Consider the following 20,543-nt stretch of genomic DNA (forward strand, 5'->3'; position numbering starts at 1 on the left):
AAATAACAAAACTGTTCACAGAACAGATAACATCTTGCACAGGTTGAGCATGCATTACTATTTAAAAGTCATCATTGCACACTGGGGGTAAAAATTGTTTATATATATATATATATATATATATATATATATATATATATATATATATATATATATATATAATGAATCAAATGATTCGCGATACACACTTTGAAGTCCCGATCTGAAACAAATGACTCGTGATACGCGATCCGATTAGAGCGCTTCGAAACAGTGAATCGCTTTGCGACGCAATATTCGCAATATTTTAACTGATATTCGGAGTTTCAAAAAGCTTGTGGTGTTCTTGCTCGCTTTCTCTATATATTTTGTTGTTTGAATAACAGTGGACATTTAATCATTACAATTAATACGTCTAAAATGTTTTTATTAAACTGGGAACACAACAGTCTCCGTCGTAGCATTTCATTTCATTAAGAACTTCAAAAGCATCCGCCCTCTGTCCCCCACCCCACAAATCGCAACCTGTATATAATACAGAAGAATGTAAATGATGCTTTGGGGGAACAACAATCCTAAGACTTTATATTTATATTAATATAGAATGTGTTATATTGTCGGGAGGGAACCAAACATTCTGAACGGTCCAAGCAGTTCAACTTTTATGAAAAATGCTCAAAACGTCTCTCGATAACATTTTGCAGGAAAATTGCATAAAACATTCATTTTTAAAGACACACAAGAACTGGTAGAGGTTTGGTTCAACTCATACTGATAATATTTATGTGCGCTCTGCAAATAATGATCCACGATCAACAGAAGCTGGGGGCAGTTCTTCCTCCCACTGTCATTCTTTGTCTTGCTCATGTAGTGCAGGAACAGTTTTGACACGGTTTTTGATTTTGGGTGCGCAACAATGAGGCGTCAGCAGCTCCTTGGCTTTGCAACTCTCATTCAGGCGGCTGTCAAGCTACAAAAAAAAAAAATATATAGACCGTTTTGATGTAAAAAGTTGAAGAAAATTCGCATTTTTGTGGCGTTAATCTTTTAGTCATTCACTTTTTTTTAAAAAAAAAGAGACCATTTAAAAAGTTACAATAAGATTAAACCGATTTTATCATGTGTAAATTATCAATATATGGAGCAAATTAACCAACGAGGTCGGCCTTGCTTCAGCCTGTATACATGCAGGTCTTTCTTGTAACACTGGAGGGCAGCACAGTTCCACTATTTGATCTACAGAAAAGGAGAAACCTTCCTGTGGGGATAATTCGATTTAAGTTAATTATTGAAATATTTCAATTTCACAGAGCCTACAGTTTGCCGCATGTTAGTAAAAACTAAAATGAGCCATCTTAGAATTAAATAAAAGCTTTTAGTTAAATATATATTTGGATTTTCATGGTCCTGAATCAATGTTTTGCCATGCACAAGGCTAACCATATCACACGCTCTGCTTATTTTTAACTATTCTTATTTTGACTGGCTTTCATGGTCACTGATGTCTGAAGGGAAATGGATAAACCTAAACTTGGATAATAAAAGCACAAAAACAGCACGGTCTCATTTCAATATTTAAAGAAAAAGAGTTACCTAAAAATCGTATTACGGTCATAGTTATGTGACACTGAAGACTAGAGCAATGCCTGCTGACAGTTTAGCTGTGTCATTACAGAAAAAATAAATAAAACAAACTTCAAAATGTATTAAAATGGAAAGAGTTTAAGTGGTTTTTATTGTATTTTACTGTACGTTCGCACAAACCACATGCAAGTGCAAGTTTGAGTGAAGCGGGTCTTCCATGCCCTGGACAGTTGTATGTGGATCACGTGATGTCTGGGGGGGCTGGAGGAGGAGCAGAAGTGCTCCATCAGTGGACATATTCTGGATCTGGTGCAGAAGTTGCAAAACAGGAGTACTGCTCTTCTTCCTTATTCTTTGCACAACACTCAAACTGATGTCCTTCGGCTTTCTTCTCATCCTTACAAAACTCATCAACCATCATCTTCCACTGAAATAGATAAAAAGAGAAACGTTACCATTTAAAGAAGAGATAATAACCATTTATGGAGTGACAAAAATCAACCATTAAACAAGAAAAGGTAATGCCAGTTTTTTTTCCCCTCTCTTATCAGCTTAAAGTAATGGTTAGATTTACGGCATAGTTCTGCTGAATAATATTTGTATATTCATATTTATAAGTAGCTTATTCTTTATATTTTAGGTACCTTATATTAAAATAGTTAATCTGGAAGTGTTTTTATGAGTTCAGAATTAAACCGTAAACCATTTCTTATTCTTTTCGTCTTCACCTTCTTCTCAGCGCAGAGTTGCTTGCCCTTTTCCTCCTCACAGCATTGGTTATATTCTCTCTCCAGGACATTGATGGCGTTCGACTGACGGATCAGCCAGTCATAGCCAGTGTTAGGAAGATGCTTGGGCATGTACCGTGGTCGGGTCTTGTGTGGAGCACAGATTTGGGCGATGTTGGAGGAATCAGGACGGCCAGGTGGAAAGCTAATGTTCAGAGCTTCGGTCTGCTGTGGAAGTGCTCCTGGAGAAGCCTCAGATGAGCTGGAGGATTAATGAGAGAGGAAGTTGAGCATGTTTAAGTATTCATTCATTTTTCTTTTTATCCAATTTGCAACCCTATAAATGCTTCTGGTGGGATCAAGTATTTTAGTATTGGTTACATCAACTACAACCAGGGCCGGCTCAAGCTCAAATGCTGCTCTAGGCAGAGCACAATCGTGCCACCCCACCTCACATTCACAATTAGGGATGCATGCAAGACATTTTTTTTTTTTTTTTTATGTATGAAATTACACTAAAATAAAAACGTGTTGGAGTTTTTTTTTTGTTTTTTTTCCCATTCTGCAAAAAGGTGAGAAGGGACACAATGCAACAGCTGCGTATAATTTGTTTTAAAGGCTAATAGATAATGTATAAAATTAAACATATGCACACAACTCTTTAGCTCACAAAACTGGAGGTTTCGATTTTTTCTTTATTGATACACACACCTACATTTCAGAAGAGTGCGCGTCGGGCTTTCGCAGCGACAAACGCTTTGATTGCGTCCTCGAGTTTAACTTGTACTTTGGAGATAATTTGTATCAGTTTAAGCTTTGAGAAACTGCGTTCTCCAGAGCTCACAGTGACGGGGAGAGTGAGAAGCACGCTCAATGCTACAAAAACATTTTGAAAATTGTTTTCCATCCCTTTTTCACAGATGAATTTAAGCGCATCCAGTGGTTTAGATCCAGCAACCAGGCGTCTGCCCAAAGCAGGCAGCTCTTCAAACAATTCATGCCCATCAACATCCTGCGAGTCTTCATGAGTCAGGGCCTTTCCAGTCCCAAGCAATCCTGAAGAACTATTGTATTCTCCTTTTCTTTGAGAGATGCGATGTCATAAAATTCCAAATACCATGGGCGCCATGGTCTCCAAGCAGCGAAAAGCGCTCTTCCACGCAGGCGATTACTCATGACCAGATGATTTTATTAGTTTTGACATCGAATATACATTAATGTATTTTGCATGCATATATAGACCTACTAATAGGGCGCTGCCGGGCGGGAATTTTTATTTGAAATGTAAAGTTTTTTTTATTATAGCTACTAAAAAAAAAAAGAATTCTGTTGAAGTGCCATAATTGTAACCTATGTGAAAACAAACAAACATAATTCTCTCTCTCTCCTCCCCAAACCAGAGCCTTTCCACTTGGATTTCACCATTTTTTCAGTTTTTGTGTTCCGCATGGAATCACCAAAACCACAACGCAAGCACCACCCCAATTGCACAAAATGCCCCAAAATGAGAGAAAGCTGAATCCTAATGCTAGTATTTCCTGTTACTCAAAATTAGTTCAGAGATGAAGACTCCCATCTAGCAGTCAGGAAAAAAAAAAAACTTAAAACGAAACAACTGCCATGATTCTTGTAGGATTTAATTTTTAGATATATTCCATTTAATCCAGTAGTATCGGCAAACAAAATGAAATCGCAATACTCACATGTAATCAATATTTTCTTACATCCCACTGCTTAAAGTAACATTCAATGAATGGCCTATTTTAGAACCGTTTTCATATCTAGGGCACACCGGATTATAAGACGCATAGAATAGAAGATACTGCAGTCAAACATTTGACTGGGTTTGCGTTATGCATCCACTAGATGTAAACATTTTCCACATACTGCTCATTATTGTTGCTCCTCTATGGCCCGCCTTTCTGAAACCCGATTTTTACAAAGTTCATCGTTCTGAAAAGTGAGGTGTGCTCTGATTGGCCAGCTATCCAGTGCATTGTGATTGGATGAATACCTCAAGCATGTGACAAATGTTACGCTCTTACCATAATGTGATGCAATGTCCTGGCATGACGAGACAAAAACAAAACCATTATGAACGAGGAATTGGATGCATCCAGTGGGGACAATGCTTTTCATGGGTCACTACATCTGATGTTGGCTAATAGCTATGATTTTCTGGAATTAATTTTGAAAAACGGATTTAAAGGGAGACTGATTTCACTTCTACTTACTGATCACGGTCTATCAGAAGCGCTTTACTGCTTCATTATACAAACCGACTAATATTACCCTGAAGAGGACAGTTTTTCATTGTTTATCATGATGGGCAAAGTCTCTGAACTTTTGGTCAACCCTTGTATGTTTGGATTGCAAGAATAGTGTAGGCTACCTTGTAGTTAGAAAAGTGAGCGCAGTGCACCGGTGCATATAACAGACAATCATTGGACTCCTCCGCTTAAAGGCGCAATATGTAATGTTTCTGCTTTAAAAATAGCAGAAATCACTATATCTATGTTTTATATATTTTTTAGTTGTGTACTTACATCATCCCGACAGTTTCCACGGACTTTCAAATCCGGAGAAAATTATAGTTTAATTCGAAGACACGTCATAGACGGGCGACAAAACGGAAATAAAGAAACGTGCCGTCATATAAACTTTGACCCCTCTAGTTTATCTAACTTCCTGTGGAATCGCCAAATACAAAGGTGAACAGAAACAAAAGACGAGACGCAGAAGAAGTAGTAGCCTTTATCGAGACTATTATATTTTATATTTATATTCATATTTAAACCTCAATCAATAACTTAGTTATGGATCATGATTATGCTTTGCCTGCACGTTATGTGAAGCGCAAACGCACGGGTGAAATAAATGACCCGAGATGGTTTTGGGACAAGAGAAGCAACAAGACACGGGTAAATATTGGAGTTGCATTTCCAAGATCGAGAGAGCTTCGTGACAAGCTGAAACTACAGAGAAATGCCGAACTCGCTTGCATTCTGATAAACAGGTATGCATCCATTCAGCTAACTGTATCTATCTGTATATTTTGTGAAACGATGATGTCTTGTGTAAAACGCAGACGGACTGGCTCTCATGTAAATCTACATTTGTTCTATATCTAGCTGAATAAAGTAGCTTCAAATGCAGTTCTCTAACTTGTTCGATTTCATAGTATAACGTAATTCTAATTATTAACGAAAGGCGGCCGTGTTTTTTAACATATTACTACTAGCTAGATGGAATATTGATTTGATAGGGGTCTCATAAGTCATATAGACGGTTTCATCGGGCGCACTGTCGTGTATATCGGTCTGGCTGCGGTGCCTTCTACAAACGCAGTTAAAGGCAAGGTTACGAGTAGACTGAAGTTGGGCTTAGGTGTTTGTTGCTGCAGGATGTGTTTCCCATACATTTTTTGAGACTCGCCACAATTTTAAAACTGATCTTTTTTCAAAAAGGCTTCATTGAGTAACGTTGCGTACCGCACGTTTAATAATAATAATTCCTTACATTTATGTTTAAATATCAAAACGAGGCACAGGTGTTTTTATATCGCTGTATTTCTGAAGACTTGCATGTTATATGCCTGATAGCAGCGTGTAAGCGTACCAGCTCTGCTTTGTTTACAGCTGTTACTGGGGAAACCTCTATTTCTGGCGCTTTATGTCTGTGCTTTAAAACATCTCCTGTTGGCAAATAATGAATTTGCATTTTCATTAAGTCCGCCTGATCCACGCAGCAAACATTTTGTTTGTTAATCAAAAAAATATCTACTCTAGAGGGACTTTGTTGTTATTGATTCTATTTGAAAGTCTACCGGAAGTTAAGTTATGTCCAAAAAAGCGCTCATGCGCAGTAACGTTTGTTTATGTTGTTGCCGTTGAAACAGTCTATATCTCTCCGTTCGAAAAGACGTGATTGTCGCTCCCTATCATTCCTCACTCATTCTAACTTAGTATTTTGACAGAGCACGTGTTCCAATGAACAACAACAACAACTCCCATGAGCCTTACGCTCTTTCCCGACGTCATCAAAGTACGTCTTATGTTATTATTTTGAGTGACCCCTGGTGGCCAAAAATTACATACTACACGTTTAAGTAATTTAATCCGATCCTTCATCTCTGGATGTGAAAGTCCATTATGACGCTTGCTGTTAAAGCACCTCTGCAGCATGTTCTTAACTTGAAAGAACATTGCTTACGGCAATAAAAATCACCATTTTACTGTACTAAACAAGCGAATTTTGCCAAGATATTTCAGAGATGTTAGACAAGATGTTATAGAATAATAATTGAATGAAGCCCGAATTTTGACAAAAACCCCACTACATACAACCTATTTTTCGAATTCTGAAAACATCCCAGCGTACGCAACGTCCGACGGGTTTTTACATTTGTGATCTGAGAACCAAAACAAGCAGTAGCCTACTCTACACCGCTCAAACTCATGTTTAAATCAGTGGCAATTTTTTTTTTATTATGAAAACTTAGACAGTCAGAAGCACCAGACTTTTCTTGCAAAGTTGCAATAGCGCAACTGTACAGAAATAAACACCGTATTGTAAGCTGCTCTCCCAGGAAACAGTCCTTGTCCTCTGTCAAGTGCGCTGCACACACCCGAATATTTGGGTTGAACGATTCTGGAAGTGTTGTAAATACAACTAGAAATCCACGGTAAAGTTGTAAGGCCAAACAAAGTTTCGCTTTCACTAAAAAGTGTGTCTCCATGACATGGCGGCAGCAGCAAGAATAAAAAAAAAAAAAAGTCATATCTTTTTTTGTCTGAACATTTTGGCGCCGTCTTCCCACATCGTGACGTGGACATGTGGGGACATGTTTAAACCAGGTGTTTTAGGAGGGCGTGGAGGACTTAACTTTAATAAAGAATCTTAGAATTTAAGGCTTTAGTCTTTACAAGTTTACAGATCTTCTCTATGCACCAAGATCTTGTAATACTCTGAAGAAAAAGGAAAATAAAAAAAAATAAAAACGCATCATGTGACCCCTTTAAAACTAGACGCAGCCTGCGGTGAATCACCGCGCAGGTTGAAGCCTCCCTAAAAGGACACTGCTTTGACACTTGTTCCCCTTCGTATAATTCGTATTTAAATGCATTTTTCCTAGTAGTACCTTTTTTTTTTTTTAACAAGTAAACCATTTTCATGCATTTATGACCATATTCGCACTCAATATCTATGAAAAAGCTTGAACATTACTAAATACTGTATGTGCATTTTAAAGTTAAAGCTTAAAATGGTACATCATATCAACACCACATTTAATTCCTGCATTAAGTGGCATAAAAAACCAATTTAAAACGGTTTCATTTTTTAGACTTTCAGATCTGTAAACTACACAAAAAGGGAGCCATTATGAAACCAATATGGTTTACAGAAATATATACACATAAAATAAAATGTTAAAAAGGTCTTAACATCTTCACCTCACATCAAAACCTCAAGCATGGTAAAGATATGTAGAAAAAAAAAAAAAAAAAACACCCCCCACTAAACTAAAGTCACACTGCATGTACTCCAGTAGAAACCTACCCTTTGCAAGCGCTGGAGTTATATTTGAAGTCTTGACTCTTTTGTGGACTGTTGCCATTTGAGACCACGGAGGAGACGTTATAGGAGACCACAGAGGAGATGTTATATGAAGTATTTGAAGCCCTTTTATCAAAACAGCTCCATCTGGCCATCTCGCTCATCTTGCAGCAGACATAGTGACTGGTCTTAACAGAGAATTCATGAAAACAGTAGGCAGCCAGACTCTTCTTCCACTGATTGAAAAGACAATAAGCAGAAAAAGTAAAAACTCAGTGATTGCAATGAAGTACATCTGCAATGAAACACACACACACACACACAAAAAAACCCAATTTCAGACCCCCAATTTTTTGGATACCTTCTCAAAGACTAAATGGTGAAAGGAAAACAAAAAGATTTGTCTAAAGACTCTGAATGTACTCGAAAGCACAGGTATTTCCCTGGTGCACCCAATGTCCATATAAAGACAAAGTATACAATAGAATTAAGAAAAAAAAAAAAAAAAAAGCCACACGTTGTTGCAGTATTTTTACAAAATTAATATAAAGCAGGGTAACCAAAGTCAGAAGATTTAAACCAGATGCAAGTGTAAACCAACATTGTAACACTAAAACATTGTTTGAGAGGGGTAATGCTGCTTCAAACAATAACAGAAGTTTGGTGCTGGATTGACAAAAAAAAAAAAAAAAGAAAAAAAGGCATATTTGGGAAACAGGCAACAGAGTGCTTCAGGAATGACATGTTACCTCTAGAAATAAGTTTTAGCATTTAATTTATACTACAACAGAAGTACCAGAGGTACAAATGGGCTTGGATAGAAGGTCCTTTGAAAGCTGGAAGCAGATCATGAGAAAGTATAATAAATGTCAAGACTCACCGCTTGCTCAGCACAACAGATTTTCTCTTCCGGTGTTCCATTAACGCCACAGCAGACACCGTACCAGGACTGGAGTTGATTGATAGCATCAGCCTGTCGAGTCTCATAGCCAAAGCCATCCAGAGGAAACATGTCCTTAGGGTACCGGACCGGAGCTTTACTGAACTGACAGATATCTTGCAGGTTGCCGGTATTTGGAAAGGCTGGGGGGAAATCAACCACTGGTGCTATGAAGCGAGGGCTAAACACTGGGTGATCTGATGAGAGATTTTAAAAATTTATAAACCCCAAATCCCACCCAAGATTTTGACAGAAAAAAAAAAAAAAAAAAAAAGTTCATTTAAAGACCACTCTAATTTCTTCCTCAAATTTTGATACACACTGGCAACTCCAAACACATAGCATGCAACTGCACCTATTGGGACGGTCTCAGAGTGAACATTTGGGACTTCTTCCTGGGTCACGTCTGAAGAGCCTGCAACCAAATACACACAAAGAAACCCGGGGGAAGGACGTAAAACACCATGCGACTAATTAAAATAGATTTTTCATTAAGAAACAGCAAAGAAAACAGCTTGCAATCACTCACCAATCACATGGGAAAGTTCAGGTACAAAAAGTCCCTGCATAATCACAACGTTCAGCCCTGAAATAAAACAAAACAAACTTTTAAATTGGATTGTGTGAAACAATTAACAGCTACAGATGCTAACATTTTAACAAAATATATCCATTAGAAATATAAACCAAATGAATTGATCAACAGGACAAATCAATCACTGCATGGCCTTACCATCAGGGTTAGGTGGCAACTCTCGCTGAAGGCCATCTGCAAAAAAATAAACTGATAAAAACCCAACAACAAACACCCCACCACACACACAATCAGGTCAGGCTTCTGACACCGCATGGTTTTGCATTAGTAAAAATAACAATTTTGGACAAAATCTGACCATTTTTTACTTCACAGTATAGCGGATATGATTAATCTGATTAAAATAAACTTTATACAACACTTCTGGTGGTGAAGTTGGATTGGATGAGTGTTGGGAGATTTTCAATCCTTTTTATCACCTGGAGAACTAGAAACCCCAAATCAGAGCCAGGAACAAGTGATAACAGAACGGTTTGTGAGGAGACCACAAAATAGTTTGCTTGAAGGGTGAATTAAAACAACCGAAACTTCATTAGCAATAAAGTTTCTCGGTCTACTACTGACAAAAAAAAATAAAATAAAAGGCCATGTATGAAGCACAGTTAATACATTAGACAAACATCCACTTGACACCAGCTTTCAATCGGTTGCGTTGGGGACTCGCAACAGCAAAATTTGATGCTTTTTAGGAACAAAATGTTAATGGCCATTTTTGTCTGAATTGTAGGCTTTAACTAAGATCATTTAATAGTAACTTCCCACTTATATTGTTTTTAACAGATAGGCTTATATCATACTCTCTATCATGCTTAACTAAACATTTGCAGATTAATCGCTGAGTGCTTGCATGGTTCCTCAAATCTTTCCCTGAAGGGCCAAGAGTTTACTCCAACCCTGATCAAACTCACCTACCTGTGGTTTTCTTATGATCCTCAAGACATTGATTAGCATGCTCAGGTGTATTTGATTAGGGTTGGAGCTAAGTTTAGGAAAGTGGATCTCGTGGGCCAGATTTGAGGGTCCCTAGGTATAAAGCTGAAAATATAAAATCAAACAGACCTTTATGAACCACCTTGTCAGTAACGTCCTTTTGGACAGTAGGGTCTGGAAAAGTAGGACACATTAGCATTAGTCAATAGGAAAATAAAGGATTAAAAAAAAAAAAAAATGGCGAAGATCCAGATCATCTGCATATGTTTTGATGTAACTCGGTTCACAAACACATACAGAACATGCCATATGCTAAATAAACAACACATCTGTCGTGAATGCCCCAATAACTTATATTTTTTCGCTTAATTCTTGATCAGAAGATATATAATATGCAAAAGTGATTCGTGTCTGACTAATTGCGACACGAAAACATTAGCGTGACGCACGCCTGAAAAGTTGCATTTAACGTTACCTTCCGACGCATCGCACAGAAGAGCGAGTAAAAGCATCAAACAACATCCCACGCCGCGTGAAGAACTCATGGTCGGTGATGTGCCCTCAGTCAAACGCTTCTCGGTTGAAGTTAACGTGTTTCAGACGGGAAGCCCTCTGCTCTGACTGTGTTCACCTGTCCGCTTTTAAAGGCAGAGCCTCCTGTCCATGAGCCAGAACGCGCCAAGTTCAGGAGATCCTACGGTGGAGGAGGAGGATGTTCTGCTTTCTCACTCAGACTTGCTGACACTTTAGCTCCTTTCACAGGAGTTTGCTTCCATGTTTTTTATTTTTTATTTTCAAGTAGTCTACCCTACGTGCCCCGTCCTATCCTCTACCAGCCAAACAAAATAATGGGTGAGGACGAAAAGGCGGTAAGGAGGGCAGTGTTTACTAGCAGAAATACATTAATTTCCATGTAATTTATTTTACCAAATTTGATTTAAAGTTGCCTTTCTAGAAATCTAGATTACTTTCTAGGAATCGTTTATGATGGCCATGACGCTTATGAGTTTTTTAATTGATTATTTACTATAGGCCTCTCAAAAATTTACCCAATATTTTTGTTCATGCATATATCTCTTTTCTACAAAAAAAAGTATATATATATGCCTGTCATTTCCATTTTTTCCCCACAGAATAAGAAGTAGCTTATTGAACACACATTGATGTCCTGTGACAACATAAAATCAGTTAGTCTGATCTACAACATTCTGAAACACAAAAACATTTTAATATAACAGTAAACATGTTAAAGGTGACTATACACTACCAACTAATTAATAAATTAAACAAAATGTGAAACTTTAAGAAAAATTTATGAACCATAGTTTCATACACTTCCATTAAAATCAACCTCCATCATACACTTAATTTGATTATTTTTTTTTTTTTTTTTTTTTTTTTTTTATCCAATAGCTAATAAGTGGTAATTTTATTTTTGAAAAGGAGTTTAAAGCTGACATCCAAAACTAGCGAAAAAGAGCACATCTGTGTAACTGGACCTTTGATAATCTACTCATAATCTACTGTAGATACTGGATGACCTTGTGAATGTGACAAATAACAACTATAGCCTTTCTCTTCCTGCTGGTCATCATCAGCCACCCCACACTCTAGTTATTGTATCAGTGTCAGTCAGTGAAGATCTGTTGACTGCTAGTTTCGAGACACAACACGTTTCACATACGACATCAGCAGGGTTGGGTTGTCAGGTCTTGAATGTATTTTGGGTGGTGTGATAATGTGAATGTTTCTGTCTCTATAATACATTGAATTCCTGTCTAACAAGTTGAAACATTATGCAATAATTAATTGATTTAAACCAATGTCAAGTAGAATAGAAGATTACATTTACCATTAATTCTTTCTAAGATTCTGCTTTATACTTCTGCTTTGGTTACAGTGTGATGGCTTACTGATTTTTGGCTTCATGTAGGGGATATCTCAGATGTGGAAATGAGCTATAGAAAAAACATTGTTTTCAACTTCTCTGGTATATCTTAGATAGACCATTGTCATGATAAATACATTAAATGAAAGTTATTTACTAAATAAATAGATCAAAGTATGAATCAAAACTCTGTGTCACCAAGAAAAAGAGAAGTAAAATAACTCACAGTATAGGAAGGGAAATGCACAGTACATATGGTAAATACAGAGTTGTTAAAATAAAGAGTTAATTTACATATATTAATTTACATATAAAAATCCTAAAAATTGTAATGAAGAAAAATGGTTGATGTTTAGATATACAAATATTAGAAACTCTTATATCCAAAATACTGTCATAATTACACAACTGATTACACTCACAGTGCAAATCACCTGTGACTCAAGACGGATTAAGATGGTAATTATATAATAAAGGTCCTTACAGCAAAAGAAACAAAACACACAACGATACTTACCAAGCAAAAAAAAAAATGAAACAACAGGATAAAAAATTACAAACTATTTGCATGACCCCACTTATGCAAAGTGGTTTGCAAAGCAGCAACTTTATAAATAAAATAGTTTCAGGACTGAAAAGCTACATGACATTTCATAGTAGTGAGATGCAAAATGTTGCTGTTCCTGAAGTAGGTGAACTTACAGTTTCGCTAGAGAACTACTTCACACATGCTTAACCAATCTCTCTCTCTCTCTTTCTGTCTCTCATAAGTGCCTCAAGACTATTTTACTATCTCTTAAATGAGGTGTTGGAATTACAACCCTAATTCCAGAAAAGTTGGGACGTTTTGTAAAATGCAATAAAAACGCAGTGTTAGGTGCTGGTCTGATCTGGGTTTTATGTGATGTGTGCTTGCTTGTCTGGAGTAGAGACCTGCACTCCCGTGGGAGTACTGTGGGACCCAACGCAGCATGGTGCGGAGTAGGACAACTGTTGATGGGTGGGTCGGAAGAGACTTATGCGTGAGGGATGCGGGAGAAAAAAATGATTCACGGGACTCCTGCAAAATAGAAACGATCTAAACAAAGTGTCTAAAACATATAAAATGATGGAGGGCTCTCACTTCGACCAAAGGGAGCCAGCGGCTGTACCCCATCGGGAGGGAGATCCCTGGCCGCCATTGAGCATGACACATAACTCGGACGGGTGGTTCACACTGTGACCGCAGGGAGCCGTGGGTCTGCTGCACCGGAAGGGAGAGCCCCGTCAGATGCTGAATAGGCAATGAGATTCGAGCTGCGGTTTGGCGCATTGGATGAAGGGCTCCTAATGCAACCGAAGGGAGCAAGCGGCTTTACCCCATCGGGAGGGAGATCCCTAGCCACCATTGCTGAATAGGCAATGAGATTCGAGCCACGGTTTGATGCATCGGATGGAGGGCTCCTGCTGCGACCGAAGGGAGCCAGTGGTCTCTTCCATTGGGATGGAGATCCCTGTCCAGCATTGAGCATGCAACATAACTCAGACAAGGGGTTCACCCTGCGACCGAAGGGAGCCGTGGGTCTGCTGCATCGGTAGGGAAGCCCAGTCCAATGTTGAGTGAGCAAGAAAATGCGGCTGATGGAAGGACTCTCACTGCATCCGAAGGGAGCTGCGGCTCTGCTGCCTTTGCAACTGGATATGAGACATGATTTGAAGCGTTGGATAGAGGGCTCTCTCAGTGACCAAAGGGAGCCACGTGTGACCCTGGAAGGGAGAGCCCTGTACGATCCTGAATAAGCAGTGATAAGAGGCATGATTTGATGCATCGGATGGAGGGCTCCCACTGCGACCAAAGGGAGCCAACGGCTCTGCTGCCGCTGAACATGCATCATTCTCAGAACGACAGACTGAAGAATGACCCTGCAACCGAAGGGAGCCGACGGGCCTGCTGCACCGGTAGGAGAGCCCTGTCCGATGCGGGGTAAGCAAGAAAACATCCAAAACGACTGAAGGGAGCCAGTGCCCTGCTGTACCGGAAGGGAGAGCCCGGTCCGATGCTAAATAGGCAAGGAGATTTGTAACGATGGCTGGTGGGCCCTTACTTTGACCAAAGAAGCGATAACCGCCTGCATTGGGAAGGAGAGCCTCCGATTAATCAAGTAATGTATGTAGTGGCCTTTGCTTTCTTGAGCCATCTTACTTTATGTAATGAAGTAAGCGATCGTTTTGCTATCAAGTATAGACGAATCAGAGATTATTATTATTTATTTTTTTGTGGGGAGATACAGAACGGGCTCCTGCGGTAGCAGACACTGCTGCGGCAGTGGGGAGATAAAAGAAAGGCTCCTGCGGGAGCAGACACTGCTGCGGCAGTTGGGAGATACAGGAAAGGCTCCTGCGGGAGCAGACACTGCTGCGGCAGTGGGGAGATACAGGAAAGGCTCCTGCGGGAGCAGACACTGCTGCGGCAGTGGGGAGATACAGGAAAGGCTCCTGTGGGAGCAGACACTGCTGCAGCAGTGGGGAGATACAGGAAAGTTAGCTATGGTAGATAACAAGTTTGTGTGAATGGGGATGGGCTGGTGTTAGAGGGGTTGGCTGATGAGGGTTCGGTTAATTATTATTATTTTTGGCTATATAATCGGTCTGACCATTTATAGGTCTTGGTGCCCTCTGCCTTTTAACAAGATCTGGAGCTGGAGGCCACTGGACAGAAAAATGGTTAGTAGCATGAGGTAGCGGAAGAGTTGTGGCGTGTTTACGAATGGAGGTGGCCTAACGTTTGCTTCAGCTGCTGTAGCTGTGGGTCATGGGATGGGGCTGTGGTGCATGACATCTTGAAGAACCTGTGTAGCCTTCACTGCTAGCAGAGGCAGCTTTATGCTAATGTCTGCTACGTGAGCTGAAGGACACTACAAAGAAAAAGGAGGTTAGAAGTAACAGGATGGAAATACTGGGATGTGCAGGCCAGTGTTGCAAGTAGAAGTAGCTTCGTGCTTGCTTCGGCTGCTGTAGTTGATGGCTGCGGGAAAGTAGAAGGGGTAGTAACATTTGATGAGGTATGCTAAAAATGCCTGGGTAGCCTACTGTGCTGCCAGCTTAGCAATTGGTTGGGTGATTTGACAATTGCTCAAGCCTTGTCCGCATTAATACGTTCCTGTTGGAGAAGCATCTTTCCCTCTCGTTTTAAACGGCCTCCAGAGCGGATAAATTTGGGATGCTGTTTTCACGTTGTAGTATGGACTGTGGGAACAGAGGCTTTTGAAAACAATAAAGCATGTTTTGAAAAACATTGTACCAATAGACATGTCGATAGCAGTATTGTTAATTGCATTTATGTGCTATTCAAATTCAATCAGGTTCTAAAGATATTTACTTGGCATGCTTTTCATGTTACAGTCCTAAAAAGACAACAGAAAATTTACTCAGTTGCTGTCCTGTGGCAAAACATGAGGGTACTTGCGTTTTTAGAAAAATTCTGAGTAATCACACCAGTAAATGGTGAAATATGTCCCTAAATAAATTGATCCTGCCAGAATAATTGCATGAAATTTATGTCTGTATCATCTCAGTGAGGTTTAAACATGCACGGTAAGGCAAATGTAATGTCTTCAGACATTTCAGTGTGGATGACAACACTAGAAAAATGCCTTTGCTTCGTAGTTAAAAATGGCATGGAGTTATGTTATAATGTCGTTTAACAAACTTTAGTTCTGAAACCTGCATCTAGCATCTTCACCTAAAAATGTATTGATTTACAGTGCACTAGTTGTCGAAATTATGATTCTTTCAAGAGATTCATTCCTTTTCAGCTCGTTCACCAAAATGATTCAGTCAGTTACCATTTCTTCGTATTACACAAAATATGACAGCAGGTGGCAAAAAAGCATCATAAACTGTTTTGGCTTTATTAAAATGTGTGCATAATTGCATTCAATGTATAAAGTCTATTTAAGTTATTCAGATGAACAAAGCACAAGCTTTTGTTGCATAATTAGCATTTTAATTATTTGGTCAGACAGTTCATATGTTGGCCTATATATTCACATTCATAAATCGGGGATTAAACGTGGAATTATGTTTTGCTAAATATTGAATTATGCTAAATATGAAAACAAGCGTATGTGCAAAGTACCTATAACTGCGCTTTGCATTTTGCGAGATTGACATGCTAAATGCCAACTGACCTGGTTTACTCTCATAAATTTTGTTTACGAACGAGACAAGCTATGTACCAATTAATTTCATTCAATAATGACATATATCCGTTCATTCAACTCATTCACGAATTACATGTGTACCAGTTCAGTCATTTCATTCACGAAGAGATGTACTAAATCATTCAACTTATTCACGAACAACATGGGTTTCAGTTCAGTCATTTCGTCTACAGAAGACAAGTGTCTGTTCATTCAACTCGTTCGCAAACAACATGTGTACTGGTTCAGTCATTTCGTTCACGAACGATATATCTAGATCACGTTCAGATGCATGAGACTTGTTCAGTGAAGGGCGTATTCGTTCACTACATTCAACAAATTGCATGCTTCGTCATGCTCGAAGGCTATTGGCTCGATGTTGAGTAACTCTGACCGGATGAAACGGTTCACAGAACTACCCGGTTCGCCGTGCTGCGAACGGGAAATATGAGTCAGTAGATTACGTGAATGATTAGTTTACCCAAAAGATTAGTTCAAAAGAACGATTTGTTCAAGAACGACCCATCAGTACAACGCACGGTCTTCACCGCTAGTGGAGGCAGCCTCAAACTGTGCCATGGCCGGAAAAGCTGCGGTGAAAGGTTGACCCGTGGCGGGAAGTAAGAAAGACTTGCAGCGCTGAGAACTGGGGTGTGGTCCAGGCTGGTGAATGCCTGCTGCTTCTGCGATCCAGCACTCGAAGAGAGTCCGGTCTTGATCGGGATGGGTGTCAAACGAGGCGAGCTCGGGGCTTTGCACGGTCTATGGGCCACAGTGTGTGGCTTGGCGAAAAGAGCAGCTGAGGCGATGACGCTTGTTGGTGTTCAGCGGCCGTGTTTGGTGGGGTAGGAGTGATCATGGGGCTGGCAAAAAGCAGCTGATAAACACCCCTACTGGGAAATTCGAGGGATTCCCTTTGGGCTTACTAATTCCCCAGCTGTCTTCCAGGCCCTGATTAACTATGTGCTAGGAATAATAATAATTCCTTACATTTATATAGCGCTTTTCTAGGCACTCAAAGTACTTTACATTGGATGATACGACGGCAGCCATATTGTGCCAGAATGCCCACCACACACCAGCTTACTGGTGGAGAGTAGACCGAGTGATGAAGCCAATCAACGGATAAGGGGATTTTTAGGAGGTCATGATGGTCAGAGGCCAATGGGCGAATTTTACCAGGATGCCGAGGTCACACGTCTACTCTTTTTCGAAAGAAATCCTGGGATTTTAAATGACCACAGAGAGTCAGGTTTAACGTCTCATCTGAAGGACGGTGCTAGGAGACATGATCAATCAATTTGTCTTAGTGTACCTTGATGAAATTCTGATTTTTTGTTGTTGTTGTAGGTACGCAATATGTCCGTCAGGTGCTGCAGAGGTTACTTGAGAACCAGCTTTATGTCAAGGCGGAGAAGTGCATATTCCAAACAGACTCAGTTCCGTTCCTGGGACATATAATCTTGGTGGTGGGGGTTATGGTAAGGGAAGGGACTTCTCAGAGTGGCCAGTCCCCGACTCTCATAGAGCATTGCAGCAGTTCCTGGGATAAATTGGGGTTGTACTACCAGAGGCTTAAGATAAGATGCTACATTCAATAGTGTTTTGTCTCCAAAACCTGACAAATGATTTAAAGGAAATGTCTTCAGGAGTATAAACAGAATAATTAAGTTGAATTATTAGAAAATAATGCTCAGCCAAGGTGTAACCATTACAACCTCAGATGTGCACTGTGCTCTCTCTCTCTCTCTCTCTCTCTCTCTCTCTCTATATATATATATATATATAAACAGAGCTATTTATCATTGTACATATAAAAAAAGATCAGTGTACATATATAAAACAGAGTTATCACTGTACATGTATTAACTGCAGATGTTTAAGACTAATCATGTTAAAATGCATATACTTTTCAAAACAATAGAATAGTAGAATAATAAAAAGAAGGTAGAATAATAATCAGTCAACTTCCCTTTTGTTGGGTTGAATCCAAAGTATGTTCTGTACAAGTCCCACATCTTTTAAGGAAACACAATATGTTGTAATCTCATTGCACTTGATTAACTGAACATCAGGTGAAATATAATTTCCCCTAACTATCCTGGAGAAAGCAGTTACTGGTTGTCTATCTTAAACCATTTTAAACTTGGCTGTAATAACTGGATCAATAAAGGCGTAGCCCCTCAGCATCAACTAGTGATCTCACCAGTGCCATTGTGCCTGGTTCTGTTACAACTGCATGGTTAATTCTCCTGTCAGCTTGTCTTTGAATCAATCCTCTTTCCATTAATTATAGCTATTGAATACAACTCACATCTCTCAACAGAATTGCCTCCTTTAGGTGTTGGCATTCTTACTGTAAGTGAGCCCAGAAAGATTATGTTTGTCTTTTTTGCAGTTTGTGGCAAGTCTTTACCCACGTAACACGGGCAACAAAATCCTTGCTATTTTTTTTACACTGTTGTGGTAGACAGCACATAAAAGAGAAAAGCTTCTGGCTGTAGTACAAGTTGTAGCTATCAGAAAACTCCCAGTTCACAGATATAGGAAGACATGAACACTTTTTTCAAGCTGGTATCTCCTAATATGTTACCCGTGACATTCAGCCGTAACAGAAGTGGAATTTGAATTACTGAAGACTCATTTAGGCTGTTCAGAGTCGATTCTTTTTTTTGGGAGACAATAACCTTATTTATCGTCCAGATCGTTTACATTCGCATACGACTACATTACTGCATCAAAGGAGATATTGGAAATGCTATAATATAATATAATTATAATGCTGTAATATAGGCTTATAATATGAAAAGCTAATAATTAAAACATAAAGAAAAATTAAATAATTCATTTAAAAATAACATCAGTCAAAACAAAACCCTAAAAAACAAATTTATTTTATTTGTTTACCTGCATGTCATGTGACCATTAACCAATTCCAGAGAACCCTGAACATGCAAATGTGATAACTGTTCAAATATTTATTTTAAAATCTCAGGGGTTACTTTGAGAAAATAGGCCTATATTAGGTAAAAGAGGTTCAGATGACAAAAAAGTTTGTGAGTGCCTACTTTGCATAGGCCTATAAATAAGATATAACGTGTATGAGTGCAATTTAATGTGCTTGAAAGATGAAAGCCTTCAAAAGCTATAGTAATACATGGTTAAATAACCTACTGAGGGATAATTCAAATAAAAATGAATGTGTTCATCAGTAGCTGATGCATGTTGAATCATTGAAATGATTTTTGTAAATCCAGCGGTCAAATGCTGTAAAGCCACCCGACTAGTGACTGGTCTTCGTGTGAATGCGCACACAACTGGAAGACTTTCTGAATGTATATAAGCAGTAGGCTATTTTAGAAAGTATCATTAAAAGATGGGAAAGAGGAACTACTGAAGGGAGTATCAATAAATGATGGGTAATTTATTGCTATCGTGTGAATAATATGTAATCATTAAAAAAGTGACTGTAGGCTAATGTAAATGTAATTTTGTACTATTTTAAAATGTAAATGTAAAATCCCATTGCTGTTGGATTAAACATTGGCTGCATCCACATCAAGACACAAATCCAATGTTTCTGTAACATCTGATCTTTTTTGAAGCGCCTTTATCTCATTGCGGCATATATATCCTTCACTGTCTATGATATCCAACAATCCTGTGCATGCACAGGGCAGTTTTGTGTGAAATTAAAAATAGCGACTGTTAGGAGTGATTAAAGGAATTATGACTCAGCTTCTCCCAAGAAGTAAGCATTGCAGCTATTAAATATTTGCTTGGTTATGACTAAAGCACACCTACATTCTAGTTAGGAGATCAGAATTGTTGTCATGTTACCAGAGTCCTCTCATATCATGTGAAGTCATTTACTGTCTAAGATATAGATGGTCTCTCACTGCGTTCTGTTCCCCTACTATTCCCTGGTGTGTTTTGAGGTCTTGTAGGGAGAAGTTCACCCTGTTGTGTTTGCGTATGACAAAGCCTTTCCAATTGCTGTGAGTCACATGATCCGGTGTTTATAATGAAAACCAAATGAATTTGGTGTTCTTTATATGAGAAATGATGAAACATGTTACGTTGGTGCAATTCTAACAACTAAAATTGTTATGAGATCTATAAATATGTAAAAACAATTAGAAAGTGAGCCGTGAGGGCAGTA

At 39.0% G+C, this 20,543-nt stretch overlaps 1 protein-coding gene across 1 annotated transcript; it reads right to left on the reverse strand.

The window, feature by feature from the left end:
* Nucleotides 1-1,685: 1,685 nt before the first annotated feature.
* Nucleotides 1,686-11,157, reverse strand: LOC113060127 (extracellular matrix protein 1-like). The gene is made up of 9 exons (XM_026228975.1): nucleotides 10,788-11,157; nucleotides 10,442-10,486; nucleotides 9,521-9,556; nucleotides 9,317-9,373; nucleotides 9,143-9,202; nucleotides 8,728-8,984; nucleotides 7,851-8,083; nucleotides 2,292-2,553; nucleotides 1,686-1,990 (listed from the first exon to the last, which is right to left on the reverse strand). Exons 1-9 carry the CDS (start codon nucleotides 10,855-10,857, stop codon nucleotides 1,850-1,852), a joined length of 1,161 nt encoding a protein of 386 aa, XP_026084760.1. The 5' UTR covers nucleotides 10,858-11,157; the 3' UTR covers nucleotides 1,686-1,849.
* Between the last annotated feature and the right edge of the window lie 9,386 nt (nucleotides 11,158-20,543).

Source organism: Carassius auratus, chromosome 41, assembly GCF_003368295.1.
Source record: "Carassius auratus strain Wakin chromosome 41, ASM336829v1, whole genome shotgun sequence".
Taxonomy (NCBI): Eukaryota; Metazoa; Chordata; class Actinopteri; order Cypriniformes; family Cyprinidae; genus Carassius; species Carassius auratus.

Coding starts and splice junctions, on each gene's coding strand:
- LOC113060127 (XM_026228975.1), bottom strand. CDS start 10,857: ATGAGTTCTTCACGCGGCGTGGGATGTTGTTTGATGCTTTTACTCGCT. Junction 8,985..9,142: donor CTCTGAGACCGTCCCAATAG/GTGCAGTTGCAT, acceptor ATCTCTCATCAG/ATCACCCAGTGTTTAGCCCT. Junction 8,084..8,727: donor TCTGTTGTGCTGAGCAAGCG/GTGAGTCTTGAC, acceptor CTTTTCAATCAG/TGGAAGAAGAGTCTGGCTGC.